The 16,421-nt window shown below is 48.7% G+C and overlaps 1 protein-coding gene across 6 annotated transcripts in view; it reads right to left on the bottom strand.

The window, feature by feature from the left end:
- Positions 1-2,812: 2,812 nt before the first annotated feature.
- Positions 2,813-16,421, bottom strand: part of SNAPC4 (small nuclear RNA activating complex polypeptide 4) — a 42,823-nt gene continuing 29,214 nt past the window's right edge. For 4 of the 6 annotated variants that reach the window (XM_035113164.2, XM_035113162.2, XM_035113163.2 and 1 more), the window contains exons 15-24: positions 16,226-16,311; positions 14,390-14,821; positions 12,863-12,955; positions 10,951-11,179; positions 9,997-10,067; positions 8,456-8,563; positions 7,145-7,169; positions 4,478-6,072; positions 4,013-4,137; positions 2,813-3,113 (exon numbers count right to left, since the gene is read on the bottom strand). In XM_035113164.2, the coding sequence (XP_034969055.2) occupies positions 4,045-4,137; positions 4,478-6,072; positions 7,145-7,169; positions 8,456-8,563; positions 9,997-10,067; positions 10,951-11,179; positions 12,863-12,955; positions 14,390-14,821; positions 16,226-16,311 (2,732 nt within the window). In that variant the 3' untranslated portion in view covers positions 2,813-3,113; positions 4,013-4,044. The remainder of the gene's footprint in view (positions 3,114-4,012; positions 4,138-4,477; positions 6,073-7,144; positions 7,170-8,455; positions 8,564-9,996; positions 10,068-10,950; positions 11,180-12,862; positions 12,956-14,389; positions 14,822-16,225; positions 16,312-16,421) is intronic. The other 2 variants (XM_035113166.2, XM_035113165.2) reach the window with 2 other exon arrangements.

Raw genomic sequence — 16,421 nt, 5'->3', positions numbered from 1 at the left:
TGCTACACACCACCCCTATCTTTAAGTGGAGTGAGATTTCAGGAGTTCCAGGAGCTTTCCCAGGGTTCCTACTGAAAACAGCCTCCTCTCCACACACACACTAAGAAGAATATGTTGTGGATAGGATCTATGTTATCTTATGGTTGCTTTAAATATGCACACTATTTTTCAGGGCAGAGGTAATTATAACATATAATAATTTCTTGTGTTGTATTAGACATTATAAATTTTAATATATAATAATTATTACTATTATAGTACTGTATATAATATCATGGAATTGTAGGATTGGAAGGCTCATCTAGACCAAATTCCTGCAATGCAGGAATCCCTGACAGGTGGCTATCCAAACTCAGTTTAAAAACCTCTTAGGAAGGAGAGTCCACCACCTTCCTAGAGAGTCAATTCCACTGTCAAACAGCTCTTACCGACAAAATGTTTTTCCTGCTAGTCAGAATCTCTTTTTGCTACTTGAAGCCTTTGTTTCAGGTCCTACCCTCCAGAGCAGGAGAAAACAAGTGTACTCCATCTTCCATGGAACAGCCCTTGAGATACAGTGGTACCTCGGTTTGTGACCGCAATCCGTTCTGCGGAGGTGTTCGCTTGTCGAGGCATTCGCTCGCCGAAGGCACATTTCTGCGCATGCGCTGCGCAGATTACTTCTGCACATCTGATGCCGTGGAACCCGGATGTAAACACGTCCGGGTCTGAGGCGTTCGCTCGCCGAAGCGTTCGTAAACGGAGGTAGTCGTAAACCAAGGTTCCACCGTATTTGAAAATGGCTATCGTATCTCCTCTCGGTCTCTCTTATCCAGACTAAACATACCAAACACCCTCAACCATTCCTCATAAGGCTTTGTTTCCAGACCCTTTATCATCTTGGTCATCCTCCTCTGCACACCTTCTTCAACTGGGGTGCCCAGAACTAGATAAATACCATATATTATAATATGTAAACTTTTACATTATAAAAGTATGTATTGTTCAGGACCAGGAGTAGAGCTCTTGCCTGGGCTTCCTCCTCTACTTCTCTCTGCACATGTTCTCAGTTCAGCCTCACTGGCATCTTGCTAGTGGAATTTGGATCATTTTCAGACTTGGGGCTTGGCCAACAAGATGAGCTTGCGGTAGGTTTCAGAAACCTTTGCATGCCTAAGGCCCCAGGTTCAGCCACCAACGGGATCTAGGTAGAATTAGTGAAGACTACTTCTCTGAAACTGCCAGTCATTGAAAAAAAAAACCTGTGCTAAATGGACTCTGCAAGGCAGTTTCCTACATAATCACTTCAAACAGCTCTTTATTCAGAACCATGAGGATTAGCATCTTAACTTTTTCTGGAGGGAATGCCCCTTAACTCACAGGAAAGGGCCATAGCAGCTCTGTAGGCAGAGCAGCTCCTTTACATGCAAAAGCCCCCAGGTTCAACCCCCAGGGGCAGCTCCAGTTCTGGTGGGTAGAGAATCACACCCTCTCCACCCCACCCCAAAAAAAACACTAGACAGCCACTGAGAATCCTTGTAGGTTTTTTCTTTAGAACTTTTTGCACAAAGCATACAACCCTGTCCTCTTCTGTGGTCCAAATATCATAGAATTGTAGAGTTGTAAAGGTCCCCCAAGGGTTATCTAGTCCAACCCCATTCAATGCAGAAACCACAGCTAAATAGATTTATTTATTACTAGCTGGCCCTGCCATGCGTTGCTGTGGATTAGTCTGTTAAATGGGCCCAGGGCCGTCTTAAGCATGCCTGGCGCCCTGGCGCCGCGGTGCAACGGATCCCTCCGGCGCTCCCGCCCCGCCCCGTTTCCCAGCGCAGCGGGTGGGCAGGTGCAGCGCGACTGCCACCCGGAGGGCCAGAGCCCTGCGCAGCCCAGCCTGGCTGTCCGCCCCCTGTTGCGACGTTCCTGCGTGCGGCGGAGGCGGCCCCAGGCCCGCGCGCCTCCGGAAAGCGGCCTGAAGCCGCTGAACAGCTGAGAGGCGCGCCTGGGGCAGCCTCCGCCGCACCTCTCAGCGGGCGCAGCGGTGCCCCTGGTGGCCTGATGCCCCGTGCCGCCGGACCCGGGCCTAGAGACGGCCCTGAATGGGCACTCTAGAGTCCCCCTTCAGATTCCCCTGTTGGCCCCACTGTGGATTAGTCTGCTAAATGGGTCCCCCTTCAGACTCCTCCCCCACTCATCCCTGTGATCGGCCCCACCCTGTCCCGACCCATGACCTTTCCCGCCCCTCCTCCCCCCACCCCCCACCCAGGGGAGCCCCCATCTCTATTCGGCCTAGTCTTCAAACCTCTACTCGGCCTAGTCTGCAAAGGTGAACCGAGCTGTTGTGGAGTGGGCAGGTTTCCTACCTGCAGTACCAGTATAGGGTGGCACTAGAGGCTGCTGTTGTGGAAGGTCTCCTGATTCTATTTCCCAGCATGCACTTTAGGGTGAGTTGTGTGTTTTTGAGGTTCTGGGGGTTTTACGTTGCCCAGGTGTGACATTTGTCTTTGAAAACGGTCTGAGCTTGCTATTCCAGTCACATTTGACTTTGTGTTAAAATTTTAACGCAATCGATCCAGCGGTTGTGTTGAACATTGGAGAGGAACACACATGCCCAGTTTACATTATATATAGATTTATTTTTAGTTCATAGAATTTATTGCTTGATTGTAAAAACAAAAACAAAAACACCTCAAAGCAGTTTACAGGAAAACAACAAAATCAATTAAACATGTACAACAGTACAAATATACAAAACCAATTAACTGCAATGCAAGATCTTCTGGTCTGGTGTTTTTAAAGGGCATAACAATAGAGAACTATTTAAACCCCCACCACAGCCATCAAGAAATCTTATGTCGATAGGGTTTATGGCTAATACATCTGTAGCTACCCAAAACAAAGGGGGCTGCTCTCCCACAGTGAATGAAAACTGCATTAATCAGTTGGATAAGGGAAATATATAGGACAGCTCATTCTCTCCCACACAGAGGACCACAGACACAAAATTATTTGTATTTATGGGAGTCTCTGTGTAAACCAAGAGAGTTCCAAACTGGTGTGCTGAAGTATTGCTAGTGGTAGGGCCAAGGTGGACCACCCTCTCCGTCTCTCTCTCTCTGAGGTGTTGAAGATGTCTAGACAAAAAGCAGAGACAAAGATTCACACTTGGAATTACGCTAGAAGGTAGGTTGATGGGAAGGGTCAAAGCACTTGTTACTGATGGAGAAACACTGGGAAGGGACGTAGCTCAGTGGTTGGAGCAGTGGTACCCAAAGTGGGCAATAACACCCCCCTGGAGAGCGGGGTGCTGCTAAGAGGCAAGGGGAGGGCAGAGGGCACCAGAACTGATAATTTAAGACTCCTGCTAAGTGACTTTAAACCAGGCAATGGGAAACTTCATCCAGCTTTAAGAATTTACTGAACAGTGAAGTCGTTCCTAAATGTGCTATCTAAGACTCCTAAGTGACTCTCAGACTTGAAAAGCTGGTATCACTGGATCAAGTTCATCAGTTTTGCTGAAGGTCTGATTCTGAATAAATGTACAGTTAATTGTGACTGTTTTGAATCATGTAATTGTAGAGTCAGAAGGGACCAAGGTCACTAGTCCAACCCCTGCAATGCAGGAATTGCAGCTAAACACCCCCGACAAATGGCCACCCAAGCTTGATTTTAATTGTGTAACGTTATCTTCCTTAGTGGGTTGTGCAAACCATTATTCCAAATAATGCTTTTTATAAGGTAGGAGGCTCTGGAGATGAGTTGATGGAAAGCAGAAGGCAGGAACCACTGGGTTAGAGCACCTGCTTTGCATGCAGAAGGTCCTAGGCTCAACCCCACCAGTAGTGTTTCCAGACAGGAATGGGGGAGAAAGACCCCTAGGCATGAAACCCTGAATCGTCAGAGCTGCCTGTCAGTACAGACCACACAGAGCTAGATAAACGACAAATATGTTCCTGTGTGCTGGCTTCACTCTTTTGTAAGTTCATGCTTTCTGGGTGGAAGTGAAAAAAACTCAGCCAAAAAGAGAGGGTACCTTGATCCAAGGGGCTGCTGAGCTGATTCCTCTCACCGCTGCCGTTGCTTTTTCTGTAGCCGGGAGCTTCTCCGAATCCCAGGGGAACTGAGCTGGTCCAACTCTACACTGCCTATCCCTGCCTCCTGCAAGAGAGAAAGAGAGAGAGATGCATAAGATAATAATAGAATTCTATTAAAATTCTTATTGTGGTGGATGCGCTTGATGAAATGACACTAATTTCCAAATTCCTGATTTAAAATCACTTAGCAGGAGTCTTAAATCACCACCTCCAGCACCCTCCCACCACCACCTCTTTTCCTTTTAGCATCTCCCACCTCAAAGTAATCCCACTACCTCCCAGGAGATAGTGCTACCCACTTTGGAAACCTAGAATCCTAAAACTGTAGGGTTGAAAGGGACCCATGGGTCATGTAGTCCAACCCCCCACCTCAAGGATAAATTGTTTAAAATAAATAGGTTTACCTCCTTCTCCTCCACAGCCTCCCAGGGCTCACCCGCTGCTGCTCCACAGGATCCTGCCCCAGTCTCACCACCTTCTTCCTCCTCTTCCTCAGACAGTGACAGTGACGCACACGAGTCTTCCTCCTGGCTGCTTTTGCCCCACTTTCTGCCTGATAGGGTTGTCGTCACCCTGGAAGGAGCCAGTGCTGCAAGGGCAGCTGGGAAGGTGAAGGCGGCCAGGAAGCGGCTTCTCAGGAGCTGGTAGGCAGGGTTGTCCTGTAGGCCCTGCTGCACCATTGCCCGAAGCTGGGTGTTGCGATCTGGCTGGCCAGGCCCCTCACCCTCCTCTCTGGAGGCCACGAGAGAAACCACACTGTGCTCCAGGGCCCCTTTGTTCAGCAGCAGCATGGAAAGGGCTTTCAAGCTACACAGGAAAGCAGGCATGTAAGGCAGGCTAGGCTGTAGCATTGCTGACCCTCCTTTGGCCCACTCCTTCGTCACCGCCGCTTCTTCGAGAGAGATGAAGCTGTAGTCAGGGGTGATCTTGTCCTTTTGCAGCGGGGCAGGGTGGGGTTGAACTACTGGGTCCTGGACAATTCCCAGGGTGGCAGGGTGGGAGCTGTCTCTGGAGACCTGGTTCTGGAGGGGTGCCGGCTTCACATGAACAGGGCAGGGCTGGGCATTCTCCAATGAAACGTCAGGCAAAGGGGGTGCCGTGGAGCATGAGGTGGCAGGCAGGAGAGGAGGCGACAGGCCACTCTGCTGAAACCCATTGTGGTTCTGTGGGTTGCCACAAGTGGCCACCGAGTGTGGCTTCTGTGGCACAAAGGCCACTGGAGCCATGCCTGCAGCATTTGGAACCATGAGAGCAGAAGATGCCTCGGCCGCTTGGTCCAGGTTTTTGGGTGGTTCTTTTGTGGGTGGCAGTTGGTTTCCCTGGTTGGGAATGCCGACAATGGTCATGGGGACAAGGCCCTGCGTGGTCAAGACCCAGGTGATGGGGAGGACCTGCTGCCCAGGGACTGCGCTGGCCCCAGGCTGGGAGACCACTCCTGGTGACGCCAGTGCTACGGGCACTGTGTTGGCTGGGCTCTGCTGCAAAACAACAGGAGGCAGGCACAGAGCCCCCTGGATAGCAGCAGGATTCAGAGAGGTGGGCAAATGGGTAGCTTGCCCTGTCGGTGCTGGGTGCGCCAAAGGCGCGGCAGTGCTTGTGCCGGTTGCAGTCTCCCCACTGTCTTGACCGCCATTCCCAGGGGGATCCTCTCCCCTCCCTGTTTCCGGAGATTTCACTTGACTTCCCAGCGATGGGACTGAGTGCACTGGAGGGAGCGCTGTCAATGGTGACCCCCTGGTGTACGGCAGCTGGCTTGCTACCTGGGCACCGGCTGGAACCACTGGCTGCTGAATGATTACCGAGGGGTGCAGGAGAAGCTGTGGGACCTTCCGCAACCTCTTCTCCCGTAGCAGTTCAGAGACGGTCTTGGGCTTGGACATCGGGCAACGCGGGGAAAGGGCCCTCTTCGAGGAAGCAGGAACCAGTCCCTCTTTGGCCTTCAGGGGGATGAGCTTCTTGCTTGGGTTTTGAACGGCCACCTGGACATTCCTGGGCTGGGCTGGGCAAAGACAGAAGAATGTAAATCCAGCATCCTGTTCTCACAGTGGCCAAATGCCCTAAAAACCTTGGGATCAAGGTAGACTGCCTCTGGGCCTGGAGGCTCCATAAGAAGCCATGGAGAGCCTGGCTGCTGGATTTGGCCAAAGGGGGCAGCATCCTCTTCTCAAAGGGGCAAGTGTCGGACCAGGAATCGGCTTCACCCCCTGAGCAGCAGCCTGAAGAAGCAGAAGGCAGAGTGACCCCACCTGCTGCTGATCAGCCTTCTTGTTCCTGATGTGAACCAGCAGGCTCCAGCTTTCTTAAGCAGGGTTTCCAGCCTCAGTCAGTTACTGGAAAAAACATTTGTTGTTCCCAGGCAGACCTTGCTGCTTCTTGCTTTTCGTGACCTTGGACTCTCGGCTTTCTTGACCCCTGGACTATGTGAACTGAGATACTCCTGACCTTAGGACTAGACTGAACCTTGCATACGGACTCTGCCTCCAGGCAAATATCCCCGAGACTTGGCTAGTTGGCTGGCCTCTCCCACTACTAAGCTCTGCCATGGGTGGGCCACATGGGACTATGACAGCAACCAGATGCCTCAACAGAAAGCCCACAAGCAGGACCAGAGCACAACAACAACTCTCTAGTTTTTGTTCGCCAGTCTAGGACCTGGGAGGCCCAAGTTAAAATCTCCCACTTGGGCATGAAGTTCACTGGGTGTGACCTTGGGTCACAGTCACTGCCTCTCAGCCTAACCTAACTCACAGGGTTATTGTGAGGAGAATTAAATGGGATGAGGAGAACCCTGCACACACCACCTTGAGCTTTTTGGAGGAAAGGTGGAATATAAATGCAATTTACAAAAGAGCAGCAAGAGTGCTTCTGACTGCCATATTTTCCACATGGAAAAAATGGCAGCCACTTTCTTCTCCCCTGAGCAGGAAACATGTTAATGGACCACTCCAGGCCAGGCCAAAGCAAGGGGCTTGCAAAAGAGAAGGTGGGCAGCTCTTCCCAACCCAAAACACCATTGTGTAGACTGACTGGACTGTCGAGACTAGTTTGGAACAACATAAAAGGACAAATACCTTTTGGATCTTGCGCAGAAGGGGCCTGCAAAAGAAGGGAACAATTAGTTGCTTTGGGTGGCAGGCAGCCTTGGCCCATGTCTACCTCCTTTCCAAGAATTTCTCCTGCCCAGTTACCACTGAAATGGTTCTAGGGGCACTCCAGATGCTGGCCACTGAGGATAGAAGTCCATCATCCTCAGCAAACAGCATGACCAATGGTCAGGGATGAAAAGAGCTGTAGTGGTACTGATTTAAATAGGAAGGAGGCAGCCATCTTATACCAAGTCAGATTCATTGCTCCATCCAATTCAGTATTGTCTACACTGACTGGAAACTAGGGTTTCAGACCAGGGTCTCTCCCAGCCCTACCTGGAAATACCATTGGGGAGCTTCTGCATGTGAAGCAGGTGAACCACCCACAGGTCTATGTATCTAAGCCATGACACAGCTTCAGGCAATCAACCCAAAGTCTAGTTGATCTGGAGAATTCATTATATTAGCCGCCATGAAAAGTGCGGCAGTCCCTGCTCGACAACCCCCAAGCTGATTCCAACAATCACTGTTGTTCAGACGTCCTACAAATCATAAAACTGTAGGGTTGGGGCCACAAAGATTCATCCAGCACAACTCCCTCCAATGCAAGAATCACAGCTCAAGAATCCCTGACCGATGGCCACCCAACCTCTGAAGACACAGCAGAGCTTGGAAAAGGGTTATAAGGAGATGTGGCAGGGATCACATAAAGCTGCCCTTGGGTTTGATTTGGAAGCTCCTGCTGGTACAGAATGCTGTTGCCAGATTGCTGATGAGAAGTTCTGGTCGAGAACAGGGGACCCCCTTGTTAAAACAGCTGCACCAGCTGCCCATATCCCATCAAACCAGGTCCTTGTATTAATTTACAAAGCTCTGATCAGTTTAGGTCCTTTATACCTTACGGATTGCCTTAACCCATATAATATCACAGCTTGATCTCTGAGATCATCTACAGGAGCATTGTCAGTCATTCCCCGAGTTGGTGAGGCTTACTTGACAGCAACAACAAAGTGAACCTTGAGTGCCACTGGCCCAGTCTGTGCAACTCTCTGCCACTAGAGATTCAGAAGGCACCTTCTGTGCCAACTTTTAAATGCCTGCTAAAAACTTCACTATTCCTCCAGGCTTATGCAAGCAATTAGGAAGACATTCTTCCACGTTGGTTAGGTGATGTCTGTTTTTAACTTTTCAAAGGGGTTTTTCTTGTGTGGTTTAATGTCTGTTTGTTTGCTGTAAACCACTTTGATAGATTTTTTAAATGGCACAAATATTTTTATGATTAAATAGAAATCATACCTGCTCTGTCTTTTCTCCCTCCCTAATGGCAGACTTCAGCAGCTCCCCCTGCCGCGTCTTCCTCCTGTGGATGACTTTCATGCAGCCGTCGATGTCAATCTGGAGCAGCTGCAAGGCAAGAGTCAGACTAAGCAGAGAAAAGGCATGCTCAAAGGAAAGCAAATAATCCAATGTAGCCCACGCTTGGTGATGGGAAGAACGTACCGTAAAAGCCCTGCCGCCAAAGGGACCCATCTAGTCCAGCAACCTGTTCTCAGAGTGGCCAACCAGATTCCTCAATGGGAAGAAACCCACAAGCAGGAACTGAGCACAACAGCAGCAATTCTCCCCACCTGTCATTCCCAGCAGCTGACATTCAGAGACATGACCTGCCTTGCACACTGGAGTCGGTATATATAAAACCTAAGAAGAGTCTGGCTGTGAGATTAGGCCAAGGGTGATCTATCTGGTCCAGAACCTTCCTAAAAACGTAGGAATCCAAATAGACTGCCTCTGGACAGTCAGCGCATGGCTGCTGGATCAGCACCATCTAGTCCAGCATCCTATCCTCACAGGGGCCACCCTATATATATATATATATATATATATATATATATATATACTGTACAGTATATAAATGTCCAGTAGCACTTTAGAGACCAACTAAGTTTGTTCTGGGTATAAGCTTTCGTGTGCATGCATACTTCTTCTCAGAAGGGTAGTAGGAAATGGGTGATTGACTCAATGGGTATGGTAAACCTGTTGAGGACAAAAAGCAAGGGATAGTATGCAGATGATTAGCATATGTAATGAGACATGAATCCAATACCCATTGAGTCAATCACCCATCTCCTGCTACCCTTCTGAGAAAAACCCCACCCCACCCTCTCACTATATATAAGGGTCTGGTGACTTCTGTTTCAGTGTATCTGAAGAAGTGTGCATGCACGAAAGCTCATACCAATGACAAACTTAGTTGGTCTCTAAGGTGCTACTGGACAATTTTATATATATATTTCGACCATGTCAGACCAACACAGCTACCTACCTGAATCAGGGGTCACCCAGACACCTCAAAGGGAAGCCCCCAAGCAGGACCCAAGGACAACGGCAATGCTCCCCACTTGCGATTCCCATAAAGTGGAATTCAGAAGGATTTACTCCCTCCAACAGTGGAGGTAATTCATTGTCATTGTGGCTAGTAGCCGCTGAGAGGCAAATAGACTAAGGCTGAGCACCATCCAAGTTGGTAGAAATGACCACATCTTGTGGTGCAATGGGTCAGTGCATCTTCATGTTAAACCAGGAGGCTGGTAAGTTCAAGCCCACCCAGGGTTGCGTTGGGCAGGATTACTGCAATGCAGGGGGTTAAACTAGATGGCCCTCAGGCCAACTCTACAATTCTATTATTCTAACTGTGCCCTGTCATTCCATAGTGGTCTTTCCTCTGAAAACGTCTAGAAAACACGTAAAGGAGCCTCAGCTGATTGCCAGACTCTCCACTAAACTAACACTGGTGATACACACAGCATTCCCACAGAACTCCCCACACACACACTCACCTGGATGAAGAGGGTGAAGAGGGGTGTGCTTGTGAGGCAGGCAGCCTGCAACTGCTTGGAGATTAATTCCACTGGAAAGAAAGAAAAAAGTGAGAGTCTACCAACAGGACCAGAACCTTGAGCCAAAAAGAAAAGAAAAAGCACTTGTATAGTCTCCTCCTCTCTTAGTGCCATGCTTCTCATTGCTCAAACTCATTATGTCTGTAGGGATAAAAAAAATTAAGACCATAAAAGCTTGCTGCACCTGGCCAGTGACCCATCTAGTCCAGACTGTTGTTCTCACAATGGTCACCCACACCCACTTATGGGAAGCCCTCCCCCCTCCTGTGGCTTCAAGCAACTGATTATTCAAAGTCCCACTGTTCTGTCAGTGGAGGCAAAGAACAGCCGCCCTGGCTAGTAGCCATTGAAAGCCCTCTCGTCCATGAATCTGTCCAGTCCTCCTTTAAATCCATCCAGGTTGCCTGTTCTGGGAGTAAACTCCAGAGTTTAACTCTGCACTGCATGAACAAGGCCTTTATCTATCCTCAATCTTCAAACATTCAGCTTCATTGGATGTCTCAGAGCTAGCACTGTGAAAGGGTGAATAACTTTTCTCTCTCCACTTTCTCCATGCCATGCATCACTTTATAAACTTCTATCATGTTGCCTTGTATATATACCTTTTCTCTAAAAGCAACAACACCCAAATTATAAGGGAGTCACTCTGTCCCCTTGATCTGAAATGTTTTGCTATGTGCGTGAAGTTATGCTTTCCCAAGAAAGGGCTTAACCATCATGTATCCATCATTCACTTGTGCACACACACACTCTCTTCAGTCGAAGAAGAAGAAGAAGAAGAAGAAGAAGAAGAAGAAGAAGAAGAAGAAGAAGAAGAAGAAGAAGAAGAAGAGGAGGAGGAGGAGGAGGAGGAAGAAGAAGAAGAATCTGCTCAGAAGTTGCTGGTGGTCAGACCTTTAGACCTACGAGCAGCTTCTGTCTTGAGGCGCTGGGCCCAGTCCTGGACCAGGCTCCCAGCCCAGGGAATCACAGCCACCATCAGCCGCCGGAAAAGGGTGGTCTTCCACATCCCATCCTTCTGTCCCTTCTGGGGCTGGCCTCCTTCTCTGCTGGCTGGTGCCAAGGATTTTGCAAGATGTGTTTGGAATGTGAGGGCAAAACGCTTCTTCCTGTTGATTTCCTGCTGTGGAAAGAGATAGAGAGGAGTAAATCCTGTCCTCTGCCCGAAGGATACTCGGGTCCACTAGGGCCACAGTGGCTCATTTGTAGAGAGACCTGAAAGGAGCCAACACTTTTTGGCATTCAAAAGTTTGGGAAGTGGCTTTACTATAAAAGCTGATCAACAAACTACGCACTTCCAGTTCACCGAGTAAAAAGGATAAATTTGCAGAGAGAGATCTGGTATGATTACATATGCCAATAAGGAAAAACATGGACAAAAGTATGTTCAGTCTTCTAAATTTATTGTACCAGCCTGGTGGGTGTTCCTCTTGCTGCTGCTTGCCCAATGAGGTGTTTTCTTTAAGCTGCTTTAATTGTAAATATTAAAAGGAAAAGAGAAGAAGGAGGCAGAACCATGTATGTCATCCTGAGCTTCTTAGGGAGAAACAGCAGGTTATAAATTTAATAAATAAACTCTGGAATACAGTACAGTGGTACCTCGACTTACGAAGACGATCCGTTCCGCGGCCGTCTTCGTAAGTCGAGGTTTTCGGATGTTGAAGCACGCCGGGCACGCGTGGCGAAAAGACTTCCGGGGTTGTTGACTTCAGAAGTCGAAACCTTCGGAAGTCGAAGTGTTTGGATGTCTAGGTATGGCTGTATGTTTAAAACTGTTGAAACCCGCCTTGAAAGCAAAAGGGTATCTTGGTGGAAATGGAAATGAAACAAACTCATCCAACTAAGCAGGCCTTGCTAAAAGCCATTTGAACATATTTATAAAAACAACACCACACTCACATGGGGGAAGGTACGAAGCCCACTGCCCCATCATGCCGACTTAACTCTGAAGCCCAACAGCCAATCTGAACTGAATGCCTCTAAATATCATCAAGCATATTGGCAAGAAAAGTGTTGGGATCCATCTATCTAATCTACTATGTTTTATATCCCAACTTTTCCCCCAAGGAGCTCAAAGTAGCACACATGGTTCTGTCCCACTCCTCCACAACAACCCTGTGAGGTAGATTAGGCTGAAAGGCAGTGACTGTGAGCCAGTCAGTGTCACAGCAGAGTGGAATTTGAACCCAGGTCTCTCCCAGGTCCTAGTCCTCTTTTAATCCCAACAACAACCCTGAGAGGTAGGTTAAGCTGAAAGGCAATGACTGTAACGCAAGGTCACCTTGTGAGCTTCATGGCTGAATGGGGGGATTTGAACCCTGGTCCCTCAGGTTCTGTGGGACCCAGGTGGCGCTGTGGTTAAACCACTGAGCCTAGGGCTTGCTGATCAGAAGGTCAGCGGTTCGAATCCCTGTGACGGGGTGAGCTCCTGTTGCTTGGTCCCAGCTCCTGCCAACCTAGCAGTTCGAAAGCATGTCAAAATGCAAGTAGATAAATAGGAACCGCTACAGCGGGAAGGTAAACGGCGTTTCCATGTGCTGCTCTGGTTTGCCAGAAGCGGCTTTGTCATGCTGGCCACATGACCTGGAAGCTATACGCCGGCTCCCTCGGCCAATAATGCGAGATGAGCGCGCAACCCCAGAGTCGGTCACGACTGGACCTAATGGTCAGGGGTCCCTTTACCTTTACCCCTCAGGTTCTAGTCTGACACTCTAACCACTTTACTACACTGTCTCTCAAGGGAAGTTCATTCTCCTAAACCTAAGGGAGCCAGGAGGAGCATCTGAACCATGGGAGGGAGACCTACGTTTCTCCGCTGCAACTCGTAGCTGTTTCTCCTCAACACATATTTCACATAAGCCAAAGACACCCTCCAGGAGTCCTTCATCCTCTTGGGATTCTGCAAACAAAACAGGGAGGAGAAACGCCCATCAGCCAAACACAGATCTCAATCTATTTTCATTTAAGGGAAAGAAAGTCCTAGAAAGAAACTCTTTATATTTTCAAAAGAATTGGTCTTATATATGATGTTGGTAGCTCAAAATGTCATTACAACTCAGCAGAAAATAGCCCAAAATCTTACACGGGATACTTGGTATCATTCGCTCTGGAATACAGTTATAACAGAGAAAATAATAATACATAATTTGATATTTTAATGAGGACTAGAACCTCCAGGCACCTTTTATAGATATGGAATTCCTTTATGACACTCATAACACTTAGCAATGCACCCTCTAAGCCACTGCAATCTGCCAAATCCAATAGCAGAACTCTTGGTGAAGGCAGAATTCTGTGCCACTTTTCTCTTACAAGTCACTTCACTGATTTCCTAGTATTGATAAAGAATGACTCTCCATGAAGAAAAATTTCCTCAGGAAAAACTGAGTGACAGCAGAGGTCTGTCACCCAACCTGCATTGGGAGCAAGGCAATATGGCAACTGGGGGGGGGGCACCTTTCCACTACAGGGTAAGTGCAGCTCAGAATCTGCAAATTCCTACCTAGTGGAGTGAGTGGGACAAGATCCCCTCCTCCCTGTAGGAAAATAATAACATGAGCACAAAAACTGATCGTAGACCATAGACCACTTGTGGGCCTGGAAGAAATGGAGAAATGGACCAGCTGCAGAAAGCTTTTCCCTGCCTGATAGCAGAAAGGTCATTGGGATTTGCCACAGTAGGGGAAGCCAGCTCATTTACAGGTCTGGGTTTGATTCCTTACAGGACGAGGTACTGGAAAGAAGTTTCTCCCTCTGCCTCTTCTTGAGCAATGAACAGATGCAGCCCTGAAGAGATAGCAGAAGGAACTTCGCTTCATGTACATACAAAGCTGGTTGTTTCCCTTTAACATGAAGTAAGTTTCTAATCCTTGTGGCTCTGAGGAGCATATGAAGATGCTTTCTATGGAGTCAAATGCTTTAGTCTCTCTAGCTCAGCACTCTCTCTACACTGATTAGCAGTGGCTCTCCAGGGTTACAGACAGGGAACATTCTCTAAGCACTGAAGTGCAGCCCTTCCCCTCAGCATAAAGACTATAACAATCCTCAAGGTTCTGAAGGATGGGCTGAAATATAGGAGTCTGCCTTGAACTGAGTCAGACAGAATATGTCCACCTAGCTCAGTTTTTTTTGACACTGACTAGCAGCAATTGCTCTCCAGGGCTTCAGGCAGGGATCTCCCCCAGCCCTACCATTGGGGACTGAACCTACACGCAAAGCAGACACTTACCAGATACAACCCTTCCCCTAAAACTAAAGTAAGATCCTGGTTCTGAAGAAACAGAAACCTGGAGCAGATGCTCTGCCTCTGAGCCAGGGCCCCTTCCCCACGTACCTTGCTGCCTTCCTCCACCAAGCTCTCCTTCGCTCCAATCAGGGCAGGGGGCAAAACACTGGGAGGAGCAGTGGCAGGGGGAGAAGCCTCTGCCTCCTGGGGCTGCTCTTCCTTCTCCCCTGCCATCAGGACCCTGGGGGACATCCTGCGCTTCTGGTGTACGTTGAAGCCCTTGGACAGCAGCGTGACAGAGGCCAGGTTCTCTGATGATATGCCCTTCCTGGTAGGTACCCAGAGGTCAATGCTGGGCACCTCCCAGTGCCCACCAGCCATGGCCTTGCGGGTCCTGGCTGCCTCCTCCTTCACGCTCTCCTCCTCTTCCTCCTCCAGGTCCAGCTCTAGGTCAGAATCTTCACTGCTGGACAAGTAGAGGCTGGGCTGCCGAGGCTTTCGGTGGGAGGAGCCCTCCTGCTTCGGCTTCCGCCTCCTCTTCTGGAAACAAGAGACAGAAAAAAGAGCAACCTCAGATTAATCGCAAGGACAGCTGCAATAGCCAGTTCACATTTCAAGTGGCGTTGGTGGCATAGTGTTAGAGCGACAGTTTCCACAAGGGGCAGTGAGATACCATGGGGGGAGCTAAGAGGCAAGGAGGTACAAGGGGGGCGCTGGAGGTGGAAATAATGGGTACCAGACTTTAAAACCTGGCGCCCCTGGATCAAATTCATCAATTTTGCAGGAATAATTCAACAAGATGGGTTCAATCTGATTTTGAATAAACATGCAATCATCTGTGACTTTTGATCTTATTGGGCGATTGTCTTTCTTAATTGGCCATGGAGCACACATGGCACACATAGCTTTAGATAAATTCATGGAGTAGAGTTGAGTCCCTCATACAGAGCACAGTTAACTAAACTCCAACAGGAGACAATGATGGCCCCCAACATAGACAACTTCAAAGGAGGATTGGAGAAATTCATAGAAGAAAAGGCTCTCAGTGCCACTAGCTACTATGGCTATGCTCTGCCTCCATGGTCAGAGGGAGTAATGCTTCTGAATACCACATTTTATTTTTTCAGGGAATGGCTAAAGCTCAGTGGTAGAACATTTTATGTGTGGTAAGCCGTCCAGAGTTGCTGGAAAAACCCAGCCACATGGATGGGGAATAAATAATTTTTTTTAAAAAAATTACAGTATCTGCTTTGCATGCAAAAGGTCCCAGAAGGATCTCTATGACTGGAACCCTGGGGAGCCCCTGCTGCCAGTCAGTGTCAACAATACTGAGCTAGATGGTCCAAAGGCACCATCAGAATAAGGCAGTTTCCTCCGAGCTGACTGCACCCTTTCCCCACCCTGCCTTGGTAACCTAGGGATGTGGGTGAACGAACTGCTGAAATGCATTCTAGGTGGGGCTATCCTTGAAAACTGCAGAGAAAGTTCTACCTCCCTTGTTAGAGGAGTAAATGCCTCTGAATAACAGTTCCTGGGAATCCCATGTGGGGAGAGCAGTGCTGCTGTGCTCAGGTCCTGCTTGTGGGCTTCCATTGGGATATTTGGGTTGCCACCTTCAAGACAGGATGATGGGCTATGATGGGCCCCCTATGGCCTTATCCAGCAGCCAAGCTCTTCTTAAGGTGGTCTGTCATGACCGCAGAACCTTCATGCTCAGGGACACTGTACCTCTGAATGCTGGACAATGGGGAACAACAGTCAGAGAGTTGCTATTTCACTCAGGTTCTGCTTGGGGGTTTCCCATTGGGGCATCTGGCTGGCCCCTGTGAGGACTGGATGCTGGGCTGGATGACTGCCATTGGCCTTAAACGGGCTCTGCTTATATGTTCTTATATTTATGGCAGCACTTCCAAATCCCAAAAGGACTCTAGAAGTTTAACTTACCCGATAGCCCAGCAAAACTTTCCACTTGCTGAGGCACTGAGTCCCTGAGCGATGGGGCAACTCAGATGCTACCTTTGCCCAGTGACCTATAGGAAGTAGAAGAAGAAGCAGTTCAGCCGTTTCACCCACCATAAACCACCTGCACTGGGAAGTTGTTGGTGTTGCTGAACTACAACTCCTCTCTTCCTCCCTGGTC

Source organism: Zootoca vivipara, chromosome Z (assembly GCF_963506605.1).
Source record: "Zootoca vivipara chromosome Z, rZooViv1.1, whole genome shotgun sequence".
NCBI classification, from domain to species: domain Eukaryota; kingdom Metazoa; phylum Chordata; class Lepidosauria; order Squamata; family Lacertidae; genus Zootoca; species Zootoca vivipara.
This window is presented reverse-complemented; position numbering and strand designations above follow the sequence as displayed.